Source organism: Etheostoma spectabile, unplaced genomic scaffold, assembly GCF_008692095.1.
Source record: "Etheostoma spectabile isolate EspeVRDwgs_2016 unplaced genomic scaffold, UIUC_Espe_1.0 scaffold00003243, whole genome shotgun sequence".
Classification (NCBI taxonomy): Eukaryota; Metazoa; Chordata; class Actinopteri; order Perciformes; family Percidae; genus Etheostoma; species Etheostoma spectabile.
Genome location: NW_022603013.1, coordinates 170 through 18679, shown reverse-complemented (window position 1 = coordinate 18679; position 18510 = coordinate 170). Strand labels below are relative to the sequence as shown.

General features: G+C 39.4%; 1 protein-coding gene and 2 pseudogenes across 1 annotated transcript; 2 read left to right on the top strand and 1 right to left on the bottom strand.

Annotated features, from left to right (window-relative positions):
* Window positions 1-382: 382 nt before the first annotated feature.
* Window positions 383-8690, top strand: LOC116676516 (ribonuclease P protein subunit p21-like). Its single transcript, XM_032507562.1, is given in 6 exon segments — window positions 383-641; window positions 775-796; window positions 799-874; window positions 6861-6943; window positions 7104-7238; window positions 8248-8690. Coding segments are annotated over 6 exon segments (465 nt in total). The 5' UTR covers window positions 383-584; the 3' UTR covers window positions 8340-8690.
* Window positions 8613-10592, bottom strand: LOC116676514 (aquaporin-12-like; annotated as a pseudogene).
* Window positions 10593-11068: 476 nt separating this feature from the next.
* Window positions 11069-17291, top strand: LOC116676513 (UDP-N-acetylglucosamine/UDP-glucose/GDP-mannose transporter-like; annotated as a pseudogene).
* Window positions 17292-18510: the final 1219 nt, after the last annotated feature.

Genomic DNA, 18510 nt, shown 5'->3' with positions numbered 1-18510 from the left:
CTGAACGGGTTTAGTCTCTCTGACTTCTAAACTTAACTATCAGCCACAACATGTGTTATGTACAGAATAAGTCTTTAAATCAGACAAATAGCAATTAAAATCCTTCCGATTCAAAAACAGTAAAAAGTTTATATAAAACGTCATCATGTTGTAAACCAATCAGGTGTTAAATCAGCTGAGAAGCCGGCGTTTCCCAGCATGCTCTGGGTCCGCCTGGGTCCTGGGTCCGCTGGCTCTTGCAGTCGGGGAAAAGCAACTGCGCCGCCTGCGTCCCAGAACTGCGTCCGCCTTGCTCTCGTGAGATTTCCGTTGCCCACGTGTGCATGACGTCAGAGCGAGTCGGATCAAGTCGGACACAAATCTAACCGCATGCAACGGGCGCCGATCGCCGGTGATCGATTCTGCGCAGACCTGGCTCATCTCGAACGAGCCTATTGTCAGGGCGAGCCAATCAGCGATCAGGAACCCTCCCCTACCAGCCTGCATAAAAAAGAACCGCTGCCTGCTGAGGTCAGGCGCCACTGCGGCTGTAGCTCACAAGCGACTGTAAAGAAACTGCTACTGTATCTTTACCTCTGTGTGTAATGGCACTCCAACTGAAAGACAAAGACGCTTATCAAAGACTGAACTATCTTTACCAGGTAGGAAATAAATATGATAAAGACAGCGCTGTCATGGTAGCATCGGCAGTGGCCGACATGCTAGCATAGCATGCTAACTACTTTGCTGAGCAGCCATGTAATGACTTCACTCCACCGGTTTAACTTTTTACAGGCAGCACATTGTGTTTTAGCCCAAACCCGGAAAATGTGGAGCTGGCTCGTTTCTACTGCTTCACACAGAGGACCATTGCAAGGCGTTTAGTTCTCAGACAGTAAGTTAATTTTATTTCGATGTGATATAGTTGTTTCTTTCGTCTGTATGAATTTATTTGAAGGCCCATTACAGCAAAGCGCTGTCACTTCCGAGTGTTGACTTTTTTTTTTTTTTTTTTTTTTTTATTCATTCAAAATACAAATATACAAACAACAAGGCAGTAGAAAAATCTGACCACTTTCAAAAACAACATTTGCCTCGGGTCGAACAAGTCAAAACATAAAAGCATGTACATATCAAATTAAAATTCAGAGGAAAGAATGAGAGAAAAAAAAAAAAAAAAAAAATAAAATAAATAAAACAATAAAAATAAATAAATAAATAATAATAAATAATAAATAAATAAATGACAAAACAAATAATAACGGGGGCTATCTCAAATTAAATCAAAACTTTCAAGTAGATAAACCAAATCAAGGGCTTTTCCAATCTTAACCGTTTTAAAGACTTATACATGAGGTTTAGCTCATTCTTCCAGTGACTCAGGAGGGTTTGGTCTTAAAATATCTGCATTTATGTATAAAATGTTTCCCTAAAAGTAACAAGTTGTTGAGAACGAAGTCTACCTTCTTGTCTTCAACAAAAACACCAAACTTATATTCATCACAGTCAGAGGAGGAATCAGAATTCCCCTGGTCTGGAACCAGCTCCGCAGATCTTTCCAGAAGGGTTGCACTGACTCACACAGAAAGAAAACGTGTTCTAGCTTCTCAATTTCCCTTCACAAAAAACACAGTTATTTGTATCAAATTGAATCTTAGTCTTAAGAATTCGTTTGTAGGGTAAATTCCATTTAAAATCTTAAAGTTGACCTCTTCACCTTCGGAAGAAGTGGGAATGAGATATAGCTTTTCCTTATTTTCTTAACCTCTCCATCACCAAAGTCTTTCAACATATATTTTCTTCTTACCGGATTAGGATAGAATTTCCTTAACAGAATATTTCTGATAACTTTGTTGGTACATTTATAATCACAGAAAAGAATTCCCTCTAAGCAGAGCTGCCTCAGACCAGGAGAAACCCCGGAGTATTTAATGTCCTCTCTCACCATTGATTTCAGAGACATTGGTATAGCTTTCATCCATCTATCATACCACTTGGCATTGCATTGGAGTTGATACTTCTCACAAAACTCCTCGTGCTGTAACAAGACCCCATTACTGTCCATAAAATGAGCAATTGCCCAGATTCCTCTGGAATTCCATTCCTCCTTGTACACAGATTTTCTGCCTACCAATATGTACCTATTATTCCAAACTGGGGTATTGTGAGGTGTAAAATTATGTTTATAGATCAACTTCCAATAGAGAAGAACCTGCTGATGGAAAGCGGAAAGTTTGATTGGTTAGAGAACTGCATTCAAAGTCACATCGCAGAAGAAAGTCTATTCCTCCCATCTTGGAAAATATTAGATTGGAAACACTAAACCAAAGGATTGCTCATTATTGATAAAAGATTTTAACCATTTCAATTTTAAGACACCATTCATTATATCAAAATCAATAGCATTCGCACCTCCATCTTCATAATTTTTAACCATGTCAATTTTCCTATGTATTGACATTTGTTTCTCCATACAAAATTAAAGTTGACCTTGTTCATGGCTTTGATCATATTTGTAGAGATGGGTAAGTGAAGGCCGGGTAAATAAGTCTGGATAAACTGTCCATTTTGGATAATAAGACTCTCCCGAAGATGTTAAATCTCTCTGCAGCCCCTATTTAGGATTAATTTACACTTGTCTATATTGTTCCATATATTCATTTTGTCTGAAATTATTTTATTCTTGGAAATAACAATCCCCAAGTATTTAACTTGTGACTTGACTTCTATGTTAAACAAAGGTTGCAAGGGATAATCATGTAATGATAAAATTTCACACTTATTTAAATTCAATTGTAAGCCTGAAGCTCTTGAAAACTGGTCAATGATTTGTAAGGCTACGGGAATTTTGAGTTTCATTTTTAAGAAATAAAGTTGTGTCGTCAGCCAATTGACTTATGGTATTTGTCTGTCATTCACAACTAACCCTTCAATGCAGCTGTTCTGGATCAGAATGGACAGCATTTCTGCTACCATTATGAATAAAAGTGGAGAGCTACTGCAACCCTGACGAATTCCCTTCTTAATCTCAAATCGGGGACAGGTGCCATGCCCTAAAGCTACAGAACTATTAATATCGTTATATAGCATCCCATTATATTTCTAAAATTTTCCCCAAATCCAAAATGATGCAAAGTTTTTCAAGATGAAGGGATGTTCAACAGAATCGAATGCTTTGTAAAAGTCCAAGAATAAAATAAACCCACCATCATGAATCATGTCACTGTACTCCAGTAATCTAAAACAAGTCTTATGTTGTTGTGAATTGACCTTCCTTTCAAAAAGCCTGACTGAGTCTCACCAATATGGACGACACACCTTCCTTTAGTCTATTAGCAACAAGTCCAGATAGTAACTTGTAATCAGTATTCAACAGTGTAATTGGTCTCAAATTATCTAAACCCTCTTGTCTTTACCGGATTTGGGAATCAAAGTGATAAGACCTTGTTTCATAGAAGACGTCAGTTCTTTCTTCTCTATACATTCCAGTAAAGCTTTAAACAACAAATTTCTCACATCATTCCAAAAGAATTGATAGAAATTTGTTGTGAGACCATCTGTCCCTGGAGATTTGTTCAACTTCATCTTGAGAATAACTAAATCCAACTCCTCAATACTCAGCTCTGACTCGCAAATATCTTTAAGGAATCATCAATGCATGGGATAACATTCTTGATTTTATCAAACAAATAATCAGCTTCTGTATCAGATAATTTGAGGAGTATAATTCAGAGAAAAAAGAGAAAACTTCTTTTTCTATACTTCTAAAATCCTTGTTTTCAATCCATTTATCATCAAACTAGTAATTGAGTTTCGTTGCTGTCTGTTTTTTTCCAAATTACTAAAATATGAAGAGTTCTTTTCACTGCCTCGATCCATTTGGCTCTAGACCTTACAAAGGCCCCTTGTGCTCTTTCATATATAGCTCGTCTAACTTGATTTGTAACTCCATTAATTTGTTTTTCTCTTGACAATTTAGGTCCAAATTACTACAACACTGGCTAATTTCCCCCAACAAATGACTTTCATATTGTCTCTTTTTCATATTTAGATTCTTACAATAGTTTATTGTGAACTCTCTAATCTTATATTTAGTAATTCCCACTTACCAATATAACCTTCAATTAAAATATCTTTTTCAACATCTCTTATAATATCCCTGACCTTCATGCAATATTCTCATTTTGTAACATCTTAGAATTAAACTTCCAATATCCTTTGTTTCTGGGGACTCTCACTTTGGGTTCCAAAACTAGATCTATGAACAATGATCAGAAAGCGGTGCTTTAGAAATTTGAGTTTGTTTAACATATGCCATAACGTTATCACTTACCAGCCAATAATCAATCCTAGATTTACTTTCTCCTTTGGCCTAAACCATGAAATGTTTTAATCCCAGGATTGAGAATTCTCCAAGCATCATTCAATTGTTGTCTGTCATAAAACTTGCTATGATGTCATTCTGCTTTGCTTTCCTTAATCTAGGAGGCAATCTATCTTCCCATTCATCTGGAGCCATGTTCCAGTCACCTCCTACTAACACGTTATCAGTAGGGTACAACATTTTTAACTCTGAAATCACATTTGTGATATTATCCATCAGTAATTTGTTTGACCGTCATTATTATACCCATAAACATGGTTATTATAAAGAGTACATTTTCCATCTTCATAACCACCGATAAGTAATGTCCATTTCCGTCAACTCGATGAGTCAATATTTCTCCAGGGAACTTGTTGAAGCATACCGCCACACCTCCAGAGTGGTTAGAACCATGACTAAATAAATTTTGTCTCCCCATTGATTAGACCAAAAGGCTGCATCAGCTTCAGAAGAATGAGTTTCTTGTAAAAACAAACAGTGAGATTTTTGCCCTTTACAAAACAAAAAGAGTGCTTTTCTTTTAACAATGTCTTTCAAGCCCCTAACATTCAAGAACCGAAACAGATTTTCTCATTAACCATGAACCCCAAAAAGAAGAAAACAGAAATAAAACTCTTTGTATAACAGTTGTTAACCCACTCAGATAAGAAAAAACCGTAGGCTTTGGGGAAAGATTCGTCCCTCCAAAACTTCCACTACTTTATGAACAGACCGTGTCCCATTAACTTCACCTGTCGTCTTCAATCCGCCGTCCGTCGATGTATCCATGTGGCCCACGGAAGAAAGCAAGCTTCCGGACCGCCTCGCTTGTTCAATTAGAGGCCACAACCTCCGTCTTTCTTCCCAATCCTCCCGTGGCAAAACCTCGGCAAAACGAATGCCTTTCTCTTTGCAGACCGAAGAGTTCTTGGTCCGCCGCCAGATTTCTTCCTTCACCCATCTTTTAGTAAAGAGAACCATAATATGCCTAATCTTGTTGTCAATCTTTCTTCCGACCCTGTGGACAATGTCCACTGCTTCTTCCAGCTTCGACCCCATATCTGGGGCAATCATGACCAGGATTTGGGTGACCTTCGTACGGATATCTTCGTCTTTATTCTCTTCCAAACCTTTGATACGGAGGCACCACCTCATCCTGTACCTTTCTTGTTCTTTGACTCTCTCCTTAAGCTCATTGTTCTCTTTGCAGAGGTGGACATTTTCTTTCTCCAAATCTTCAACTTTCTTTTTACATTCAGTCAGTACCTCCGTGTTGAACTGAACTGTCTTCGCTAAGCTAGCAATCATGGCACTGCTTTGTTTCGTTCGCTCACTTAAGTCGGCAAGCTGCACTTCAAATCTCTTTTCCAGGGCAAGTATCGCCTCCAAAATAGTCTTGTTAGAAACATTATCACTCTCACCGACTTCAGTGGACTTGGTCTTCTTTTCCATGGGTTGCTTGGTGGGTGTTGACGGCGCGGAATCAATACCAGAGCGGTCCCTTTTATTTAGCATAGCTACATCCATAGCATAGTCGTGCTCCTCTTCACGCACGTTTTCAGATTTTTCGACGTTAGGCGAGGATTTCCTTCCTTTGGGATCCATTTTAAGTGTTGCAGGTTTAATAACACGTTTCGAATCCATTTCCAAACTTCAGAGTGGACATTCAACAACTTTTAACCATATTTTGGGACTACTTGTGATGAGCTCGGAAAACCGCAACTGCTCAGACCGCCATCTTGCCTCGACCCCGAGTGTTGACTTTATTTGGGTCCCTTTTGTTTCCCTGTCACTCGGGGAAATATTTATTTGGAGTCAATCCCGGAAACACCGTCCTACTACTATTATAGCACACAAGCCAATCTAAAAAAATAAAATAAGAATTTGCTGAGCCATTTTAAATACTGAAACATTTTTGTGAACCATTGTAAGAGATATACATCTTCAGTAGGAACCAGTGGGCTTTGGGATGAGCAGCAACAAGAAAATAATAATGTATACCATAATAATGGGCTTGGGGATGAGCAGCAACAAGAAAATAATAATGTATACCATAATAATGGGCTTGGGGATGAGCAGCACCAAAAAAACAAATAATATATACAATAATAATGTATACTTTAGCAACGGGTAATTACAATTTACACTCTGTTATTACACAGGCCTGAATTACACACATGTTCAATACCAAAACATGCACTAAATGGAGAGATGTCAGAGTGAGGGGGGAGAGGGGTGAGGTGGCTGCCCATGGAAAGGCGCCCCGAGCAGTTGGGGGTTCGGTGGCTTGCTCTAGAGCACCTTGGCAGTGCCCAGGAGGTGAACTAGCACCAGCCACCAGTCCACACTTCGTATTTTGGTCCGTATGGGGACTTGAACCGGCGACCCTACTGACTGAGCTACTGCCCCCCCCCCCCCGCCCCCATTACAAGCATACAATAACACCAGCCTGATCCTTTTAGTCTAACCTGTTCATAAATAGGTTTTTAACATCTGTTAATCGTGGATTTTATTGCAGAGACCCATCCGTGAAGAGATCATTATGTAAGAAGTGCTGCTCATTGCTCATCCCTGGCGTAACGGCTTCAACAAGACAGCGAAGTAAGTCGGTTGATCATTTTATATTTACAGTCCAGTTCCTACTGCTACCTCGCATTGCATACTGAATCTAATTAGAGTGATGTCCTAAACAGCTCATTTATGCATTTTAATCTCAATTTTTAAAATTGACAGTAACCTATTTGTTAACGTATGTCATTAGGGAGAAACAGCAGGACCCGCTTCACTGTCGTGCGCTGCCTCAGCTGTGGGCAGAGCAAAACGTTTCTGAATGATCCGGATCATCGTCTATGGGTAGACCAGCCCGAGGCTCAGCTGGAGCAACAAAAGCAGCCAGGTGACAGATTATTGTTATTATTATTATTATTATTATTGTTATTTCATTTTATCTGAGGCATGAGGTACAGCCGATACCCGAATTTTGATGGTCATAAGTAAACTTCATTAGCGGTTAAAATTTTTTTTGTGTTTTTTCCTTTAAAGGTTTGACTGCATGCTTATTCAGTAGACCATTTAGTGTTGTCCACAATTCCAGACTTTCATATTGCATGCTTATTTAGAAAGCGAAACATGCTATAATGGCTTACATATGGGACGGATGAAACTGTTTCAACTGTCCCCGACTTGGCTGGAACTACTTGGATTTTAAGTAAATGCACAAATATCTGTGTTTATACAATAATTTATGGAGGTGAGACATGGAAAAGCAGTTTTTAGAAAGATGAAAATATATATTTGGGCCCGCCAGGTTAGGGGGTCAAGTTTTCCCACGTAAAAACCCAGTGAAACAACTTTTTCCACAATAGAAACATGATATAAATGGAAAAACCTACTGTTCTAGCTATTAAAATGGCTGAATCCTCCACAGTGCATGATATTCCAATAACCGCTTCATACATGCTTCAGGATGACGACAAAGAGACATTCACATCTAAATGAACACCCCTTGGAAGTACCATTCATGACATATAGTAAAATATTATAGTTGTGGGAAGTTTATATGGCTTAAACTGTACGTTTTTATTCAGATGAAACTTTACGCACGGCCCACTTTTGCTGTAATAATTCCTGAAGGGTTTTATTCAAAGCTGAAAATGCAGCTGTATTTGACAGATGACACATATAGGTTGCTAGTGACCAAGTCTTAGCTTTCAGTGCAATACGATCGCTTTGTAAATTACCTTTTTTTTTTTTTTTTTATATATATATTAAAGTGTTTCAACTGTCCCGGCTCTCCCCCTGTAAACCCTGTTGGTTTGTTTTCTTCCAAGATGTTTCAACTCCCATTGAGGTAATAAAGACTTGAAAAGGACAACTGAACATTATTTATTCTTTCTCACCCACAGATCCAGGACCTTCTATTAAAAAACAGCCAAAAGACAAAAAGCCCGATGTGTCTTCTAAACCCAGCGCTGCCCAGAGCGCCGCCAGCACGTAGCAGCACTTCTCTTTCTGACTGTGACATTTAACATAGGTGTAACTATTATGTTACATAAATCTGCAATGTTTTAGTATTTTTATTTTTCATTGATTTAGTAACTTTTTGGCCTCTGTGATAAAAAATCTAGCGTCTTCCTGGGGTGTACAGGGGGATTTTGAATGCCTCCAACAGATGGCCACCGTGTGGTGTGCTACACGTGTAGGATTGTGCTTTAAAGGAACAAGCATTGGCGGTGAGACATGGTTCTTTTTTTTTTTTTCAAAAAGTACAACTTTATTGATAGTAATGCTTTTATTAAAAAGATGCCGACAAGAATGGAAGAATGAATTTACCGAATGAGTTCAACATGATCTTTTACCCTTATTTTCTGTACAGTAAAAATCTCTTCGCCATTAACAATTTGTTGTCAGTTACTTTACTTAAAAGGTTGACTTATAAAAAAAAAAACAAGTGTAGTTTCATATTTTTTTTTCTCCTTTGTCCCCTTTTGGCACTCGAGAACGTGTCTTCTGAGAATATATTAGGTTCTTGGAAAAGATCCTTGGAATGTGGCCCATATACAAGATGAGGGCCAGAGTCATGCCTAGAAAACAAGTCGTTAATTGTAAACAGTGTGTTCAATTTAAAAGAATTAACATATACAGTATGTTTCATTGTAATGCTGAGTACCTGTGAGAGAGCCCAGCCAGTAGACCGCTGCGTACTCTGTGAAGGTAAATCCAGGACAGTGGAAGGTGAGGCCGTACGACAAGGAGGGATTCATGTAGGCTGAGGTGTAGCCTCTGGCTGCAGAAAAAGAACAGACAAATAAAGCGTATGTTAGTCAATCTGTATTATGATGCTTTTAAACTTTTGAGCAGTTTTAAGACATGCATGCTAGGTAGGACTACAGATAGCCGATTGTACAGTGGCGCATTTACAGAAATGTTGATTAATGTGCATTTTCCTCATTAAATAAAGGGGAGGCAGATGTATACCTTTTATCGAATAACACGTGCAGCTGAGGATCACATGCATGTCTAATACAAAATTGTAATTTCACCTTGTGGGATTAATAAAGGAATACATTATTATTATTATCATTGTTATTACCAATGTGGAGTCCAAGGAACTCATCGTTTAGTGCTTCTGGTAGCTTTTTTTAGGCAAAAAAGGTCTGTTTAAAGTAACCGGCAACACATTGTGTAGATGCACGGAAACAGTGATCTCAGATGGTACTGCACAGAGAGAAGACTCGCCTGATTTCCCAGTGGGTTCCCATATTTCTATAATATTTTGTTTTATTAGCAAAGTTGAAATGAAAAATTCTGTTTTGTTATCCAATCATTCCCTGCACTTACTTTCTCATATTTAAAAGCACAAAGCTACTACTTTTTTACCAGTGATGATGAAGGTCCCTTGAAACTTACCTGTATAGCACAGGAAAGTGAGGAGGACAGCGATGAGGGGCACTCGGATCAGAGCAGGTCTGCGTCTCAGGTTTAGATGGACTAGAAGAAGGAAGAGCGTGCATACACACTCTGTAAAGAACCCGTGAAGCGCCGAGACCAGCAGAGATGGGCTGCACTCTCTGAACATCAGGTTTTGATCATGTGCATGTCTGTAGCTCCAGACTCCAGTAGTATGCAGCTACAAGAATGGCTAGATGGGCCCCAAGAAACTGGGCCGCAACAGCAAGGAGAGTGGGCAGGGTGGTGGCCTCCAGCTGCAGGAACTCCAGCACAACCAGGTGGGGTTCCCTGAGGCACCACCACAGATCACACCGTGGGTCAGCAGAACCACAAACAATATGGTGAAAGTCACATCAGGACCCAAGCCCCCGGCCCACTCCCCCACATCCACAATGGTCTGCACCTCCAGCCGACATGCCACCAGCATGAAAGAGGAAGCGAACTCCAAAATCAATCTAAACCGTGGCCATTTTTTAAGGAGTGTTGAGACCAAGGCCGCAGAAATGACAACAGCCAAGAAGTAGCCGAGAGATGCATTCAGCCCAGACATGACTCAGATGTGCTGTCCCCTGCAGTTTCTTTTCCAAAAGAAATGAATGAGGGTTTGACTCAACAACTCTGCTGTCTGTTTGGCAACGTGGCACATGGCAGAGACACATTTCTTATCAGAGACACGTCATGTTTTTATCCCACAGCCACCTGCCAAAATACACATGGGCCTTGACACGAGGTCAGGTCAAGGAGCTGGCCTTCGTCTGGTGGTCATGTATAATTAGATCACAGCTTCGGTTAAATGCTTGCTTCCCTTCGCTAAAGGATATAAAACCCTTTCTTAATTCTCAACTGGACCCTCAGCCTCTCTTTGTCTCATGAAATCAAAGAACACCTGATAGATTTTTCTAACAGGGGGCATACCCCCAGACCCCCCAAAGGAGAGCCTCCCCATCCCCCCCCCATACATAACAAATCCCAATTTAAACCCTGAAGGATAATGATGCTGAAAGAGCCAAAGAAATTGCTTTGTACTAGGCAAAATTTGGTTTGGCCCCACCAAATCTCACTCCAAGGTTTTGGGAAAAGTTGGCAGCTCTGTTACTGCTTTCTCTCAGACTTTAGCTAGCTTTGTCGTTTATTTTAGTGACATTAAATAACCTACGCTTTAAATTAGTTTAATGCTATGTGATGCTCAGACATGAGGCGGAAGATGGGAAACGTCGACGTTCTCGTGTTTTGTGTATGTGTGTGTGTTTGTGCGCGCGCGCGCGCGCCTGTGCGCGTGTGGGTGTGTAGCGCTGGCCGAGCGAGCCAGTGAAGTGATGGCAGGGGAAGAGCAGACACTCAAAGAGGAATGAGAACTCGTCGGGGATGGCGGACAGACCTCTGACGCTGTTTGTGAAGCTTTTTGCCGCTGGGTTTTACGGTGTGAGCTCATTTCTCATCGTCGTGGTGAACAAAAGTGTCCTCACCAACTACAGGTAACGGTTTTGCTAACGCTTATGTTGGTTATAGAGTTAGTAGAGGAGCTACCATGGGAGCTAACGGTTAACCTAGCAACTGGAAGTTGTGTTGGCTAGATAGCGGCTGAGCCTATTAGCTAGTTAGCTAACGGCAACTTTTGACTGGCGAGGTTGTGTACAGCCTGAAATAGGAGAGCATAATATACGGTAGCATTTTGTAAAGCTATATTTCAGCCTAACGTTTGTCACTGGCTAATAAAGTAACGTTAGGTTCGCAACACCGTACTCTATTCACTGGTTGTAACGGGGACTCAACTCTGCTGTTTCAGGTTCCCTTCATCAATATGTGTCGGAATTGGACAAGTAAGTTGAATGCACAACGAATTTCCAAACCCACATCAGTCCCTGAAAGCAGGCAGAGATAACGTAATGTTCTATTTAATGTGTGTGCAGATGTTGGCCACAGTGGTTGTTCTGTGGGTGGGCAAGGCTGCGAAGGTGATCAGCTTCCCAGACTGCGATGAGAGTATACCTCGCAAGGTGAGACCACCTAGCCATCAATCAGTACAACTATTTACAGTTTCCATCATGATCATGAGCGTTTTTTTCATTCATGTTTACCTGGTTTTACAGACGTTTCCTCTACCTCTCCTGTATGTGGGAAACCAAATCACTGGTCTGTTCGGTACCAAAAGGCTAAAGTAAGTCCTCCCATCTAGGCTGGATTGGTTTTGAAGTGATAGTATTGTATAATGACTGTATGGTTTCTTGGCAACTATATACGAATATATCTATAGACTAAGTCTAGTATGGATGTGTTATTATTTAATATGCTATAGATAGATGGTATAGAAACAAGAAGAAAGGGAAGAAAAGATACAAAAACTGTATAAATGTGTGTGGGTATGTACTGTATTTTTGCATCTGTGTCTATGATGTGTAGTAAGTGAAGCATAAGATTTTGTATTTACTAAAGGATAAAAGTAGAGAAAGGGGTAGGACCTGATAAGTTGTTTATGAACTTCTTCCTACTCCTTTTTGAACATGGGAATTTTTTGTTTGAATGACTTTCAATCATTTTTGGAAGATTGTGCTGAGAAGTACATGACCTTATTTATCTGTCATTTTAATTATATATATATATATATATATATATATATATATATTTGTATGCATGAATGTATGTATATACATTTTTTATTTTAATGTTTTATATGTTCAGATAATCTACTACTACTCGAAAAATGGTGAAATGGAAGTTGAGTTAGTAACACTGTGAGTTCATTGGGCATGGCTATTGATGTTTGACCAAGTTAAAGCAATTTCTGTCCTTTTCCACCAGTCTGCCGATGTTTACAGTCCTCCGGAGGTTCTCCATTTTATTCACAATGCTGGCTGAGGTACTTCTTCTCAAGTAAGATCGCACGGGAAAGATTTTTCCTCAGTCATTTACTGTTTTCTTTTCTCAGTGGGACACCAAGCCTTCCTCTTTGTACTTTATTGAGGCTTTTCTTTACAGCTCAAAGCAGCCAGATAGAATTTCATTGCTCTACTGTCTTTGACCTTTTGGCAGGAAGAAATTCTCCAGGCCAGTCCAGCTGACAGTATTTACAATGATCCTCGGGCGTTTATAGCCGCAAGGTAAGTCCTACTACATCCAGGTGTCCCAAACCAGAATTACCTCCACAACAAAGGGTTGTCTTCTCCTGATATATGTCCTCACTAAAGTGATATTATCTTCAGGGTCATTAGACATAGTTCTAGAACTGTAGTTAAAGGAGCCCCTCTGAAACAGCAAGCCCAAAGTTAAATCCTTAGTGACAGAACACGTATTTACAGCCCGGACACTTTCTTTTGTTTTCTCTCATCACAGTTCTGACCTGTCTTTTGACCTGCAAGGCTACGTGTTCATTCTCCTGAACGACGTGCTGACTGCAGCCAACGGAGCCTATGTGAAGCAAAAATTAGATGCAAAGGTATGTGGCAGCACCATCTGATGAATAGTAACCATTGTTGGGCTGGAGCTGTTTTTGGCATTGAGCTGATGTTGGTGAATACAGAGAACCCAAGCGGTCCTTCAGCGTCTGGCGTAAAGGTACTCGGTGTACACAAACACCATGGGTTGGTTCTTTTCATTCCCCACTAATTTGATTTTATATATATATATATATATATATATATATATATATATATATATATATATATGCAAAGAATAATATCATTTATTACTCCAGTATATTATACAAGTTGTGCTGCTTTTCTATTTCTTTTGCATTTTCTATTTTTTTTTAAAATTATTTTAAACAGTCAAGTTAATACAGTTTAACTGTTGAGTCAAATAAAAAGTATCTTATGTCACATGAGCAGACTGCTCAGCTCTAGTGTTACAGCAAACGGGGTCCAGATTTAGTCTGTGAGAGCACCATCTGCTAATAGGCACAAGACGTGTGTGTGTGAGTGTGTGAGTGTGTGAGTGAGTGACGGAGCCACATGAAGCGGCGTCCGTAGTGCGTTGGGCTGGCCACGCATGACGCTAGTGTGTATGCTAGTTAGTGAGGAATGCACTCAAAGACTAGTCAATACCCCCTCTGTTCTGGCTCTGCTTATTTTTCATGGTCCTGTTGCTCCCTGCCCATCTGTTTCTATGTTCTTTCTCACAGGAGCTGGGGAAATATGGATTGTTGTATTATAAGCGTTATTTATGATAATTCCCACTCTGCTGTTGGCTCATGTGACTGGAGATATGCAAAAGGTACATAGTTTGACGCTTTCTATCTCTATAAGCTCTATTTCTAATTATCTTCATTTAAACCTCTAGCTTGGCAGATACATTGAAGTGAGTGCATATATGTCTAAGCATGGGTGTGTGCCGTAAATATGGGCTGTCTGTGAGTTGGTTAGTGTTGGCAGAGACCTTCTGGTTTGCCAAGCTGGGGCCCAGCAGCCAGAAAGGCACAAAGCTGCTATTATGCACCTAGTAGAGTTATTACAGCAGCGCCTACAGCCTCCTTTAACTAAAAAACCTCTGTAATGACACAGACTACTACCTTTTTTTTTTTAAAGCTTCTGGAATCTTAGTGTTGAATTTGTAAGTATGTTGGGGTTAATTCTATACACTCTCTAAAATATGATCAACAACCCTGCAGTGCTCAGTTAATCAAATATTTATTTTCTGCCAGACCAGACACGTCATTAAGGAATGACTATTGATTTTTTTTTTAACAAACAAATATTTAAACTCAAATGATTTGTAATCCACAATAGCTTACATATTTATTCTGTTGTTTTTGTTTGTTTTTTAAATGCTGTTGCGGGTATGTACATGTGTAATTACATTATTACTCATGCTGTGTTTCTGTTGTCAGGCGGTGGAATATGATGGCTGGTCAGACATGTTCTTCCTCACCCAGTTCCTCCTCTCTTGCATCATGGGGTAAGAATACAGGCCAAGGCTTATGTGTGACATGCATGCCTGGGCAGGGAAAGTGTTTTGTGCCAGAATTGAACATCTGGGTTACACCCAATATTTGTAGTATCACCGTATTATCATCAGTGGCTGGAATCTCCATTCTGGGCAATTGCTTTACTGAGTGTGAAGCTCACAATGGCCATGTGTCTATCATGTTGCATCAACATTGTGAAACACTGACTTTATGCATGCAAAGTGTTGATTCATGTGTAATATGATAACATGGTTCTTTTGCAGGTTTGTTCTGATGTATTCCACCGTGCTTTGTACACAATACAACTCTGCATTAACAACTACGATCGTGGGCTGCATCAAGGTAAACTTTAAATTAGTGGGAAGTAATAGTTAAATACACTAAAAGAAAAAAAAGGAAAAAAAACGTAATTGACTTCATTCATATTTTCTTTATTTTGCAGAATGTCCTGGTGACATACATTGGGATGGTGTTCAGTGGAGACTACATTTTCTCTTGGACTAATTTCATAGGTTTGAATATCAGGTATACGTGGTCTATTTTCTAATTTATGCTGAAATGTCTAGTTATCTTCATAGATGGATATATTTTTTACCTAGGTATGGCTGGGGCGATATGGACAAAAACAAAATGATATCTGTATTTGTACAGAGTATCCACAATATATATCTCTGTGCTTTTTACAAAGTGGGCTAAATGTTCAGTTGTAAGTCAAAGCCACATGCAAAATGTTACATGCACTTTTAAAACAGAGTGATGAAAATAAAATGCATGCTTCCCCATTTTAATATGCACAGCTGCGACACATGATGATCATAAGGCCGATTGTTTCTTTACACCGTGAAGTGTATAAACTACACTGCAGTCTGGATTCTGTAGTGACAGATGAATCATGAACGAGTGCAGCTTGGGTTGCATGCACATCATACATGCATAAAATGTCTGTATGATCACTGCGCTGCATTTCTATGAACTATGTTAATTGGTCACGGGTCTTATCTCTCGCCGCCTTCTCATTCGCTCTGCACATAGAACTATATGTAACGTTGCATCCAGAAGCTACTGTTTTTCTTTTCTTTTTGTTTTCTTCACCGTGGCGGCTACCACAACAGAACATTAGAAGTGGAAACACTGGTACAGTTACAGGTTTTTTTCTCCTGCTTAAAAAAAATTTACAGCTGGGCAAATAACAGTTTCAAAATGTAGGAAAATGTCTGCAGTGTGGGTCGGCGCTGTGTCTCCCTCCACCGTACAGGAGAGCCTGTGAGCGAGTGGGGGCAGGGTCGTGTGGAGAGTTTAAGAGAAGAGAAATGTAAATGTATTATGAAACACAACATCAAACTCTATCGATAGAAACGGTATTGTCTTATCCTATATCTCGTTGGAAATATATCTATGTACTGCCCAGCCGTACACCCAGGGTTTCTGGAAGTAGAGTTTTCCTCCAACACAAACCCTCACCTATTGGACATACATTTGGAATTGTATGGTCACACAGCAGATCGACTCACTGTGGCAGTGTGTATATAAACATGAGCAAGAACTGTAAATACCATACTATAACAGTGTCGTTTTAAGCCAGGCTTTCCATCCATAGAGCCATGCTATATATTGGATGGATTTCATGAAAACCTCATTCATTATGCACGTAGCTTGTTAGCTTAAAGATTGTTCTCATTTCTGGTTTTAAACAACTGAGGAAGGAAGGAAGGGTCCACTAATATTGTGTAAGACTGGTCCTCCCTAAAAGGTGAACTCCTAAATACATTTGGCACCGTTGATGACACTGATGTTAGAGATGCTATGTGCCTGTTGGCTGCAGGAATTTCTATGTGCATGCTAATTCTTGTTTGGAACTTTGATGACGTAATGACTAATGATGTGCTGCAACATGTTAGATACAATGATTTCCAAATGTCATTTTGCCTGCAACTGTTGGGGAACTTTTTTTTGTAGCCTCTATGACATTAATCCTAAAACCAGTTTCTTAGTTGTTCAGAGTTAGATTAAGCGCCAACATTAAGATGCACATAGCTTCATTACGAGTTCTTGCATGAGTGTGAACTGTTTGTATTCTCACACATGGTCACTGTCTGTGTTTTGCAGTATTGCGGGCAGCCTGGTGTACTCTTACATCACTCTCACAGAGGAGCAGTCCAATAAAGCAAGTGAAAACGCCAAGCTGGACATCAAGGGAAAGGTGTGGTTGTATGACGGACACACTGGATTTAATTTTTTTTATGCTGACGAACGACAAAACTCTATTTTAGTACAACTTTTATTTATGGAGTATTTTACAGCAAAGGAGTGTCATGATGGGAATAATGTTGGGGGGGGGACCCTTTGTTGTGTAGAATGGAGCCACGGCGTCATCATACCTCGCTTGCCTCTGCCATGGTTATGAACGCTCCAGAGGGATTGTGGGTTGGTTTTTTAGACTGTTTTCTTTTTAAATATTTGTATTTTGATACTGTACATGTGAGCATTGAGAACAAGGGAACATGGAACCAATATTATTTATATTCAAACATTTCTTGACACTCAAACTGAAACGTAAAAGTTGGGATGACATAATGTTTTCCTGAATGCAGAGTGAACAGCTGATGGGTGTGTACTGATGACTCTTGGGACTATTACATATAATATAAATATTATTTTGAAGGCCAATCCTTATTAATTGCATTTTCTGTTTGCTGTTAACGAGGAATGTAACTTTAGATGCCTTCTAAGCACGGTAAAATGCACTGACACTGTCATTATCTGTTGTCTCAGTCTTTAGTAAAAATGTTTCTTATTGGTGTGCATACCTTACTAAGCTTGTTCCAGATGAACGGTAATGCTTGTCACCTTACCTCATCCCTCCAACAACCCATGTGGATGGACCGTGGGCCGTCAGTTCCCATGGGGATTGTGGCTTTAAATAAATGTTGCTGCCCCTTGTGGGAGATGACTTTAAGATTACTTTACAGTTTTCAATCCTCAGCATTTTGCCTCAGTATTACTTTTTGTTTTGCATTTTGTTGTACTCACCAAGGCTATAACTGTTTCTTTTTTTTTCTTGACACAATGTTATCGCACTTTTAACTGAGGTAGCACCTGCTGAAGAGTGAAGCTGAATTGCCTGTCACATTATCGATTGAGATTATTCTTTTGAAATGTATGTTTTCACTTTTTTTTTTAAGTCTTTCAAATGAAACATGTTTTTTCTAAACCTTAATAGTCAGGTACGAGCATTGACCTTGTTACTTTTTTTTTTTTTTACACATTTTTATCTACATTTATATTTTTACTTTTTTTAGAATAATGTTTCATTTTGTAGCTGGAGGTGGCTTGTGAATTGTAGATGCTGATCTCATCTCAAACACAGGAACCCTGTATTTGTAGCTGAAACTCAGGATTTATTTTTACATTAAAACCCCTCGTGTTGACCTGACGTTATTCCTTTGGATTTGGTGTCCAGGTTGTTATCATATTATGAATGATCCAAGATTTATAGGTTACTCTTTTTGTCAAAGTATTCTGTGACTGTCCCTGTGAAAATTGTAGCTTTTTCAGTCCATTCTTTTTTCTTTTTCTCTAACTACCACTAGGAGTCACACAAATCCAATGTTAAAATCTCACATTACATAGGTGACTGGATGTTTTTTGGCCATCTTATTTAAAATTCAAATTTCAAATCCAAGATGCCTGTCCACCGGTATATTGTTCAAAAATCGCTTAATTTATTGATAGTAAAGAGTAAAAAAATTGTTGTAATGGTCAAAAAAGTTCATGGCATTAGTATGTCAAAAAAGATGATAGTTCATTGTGTGCCACA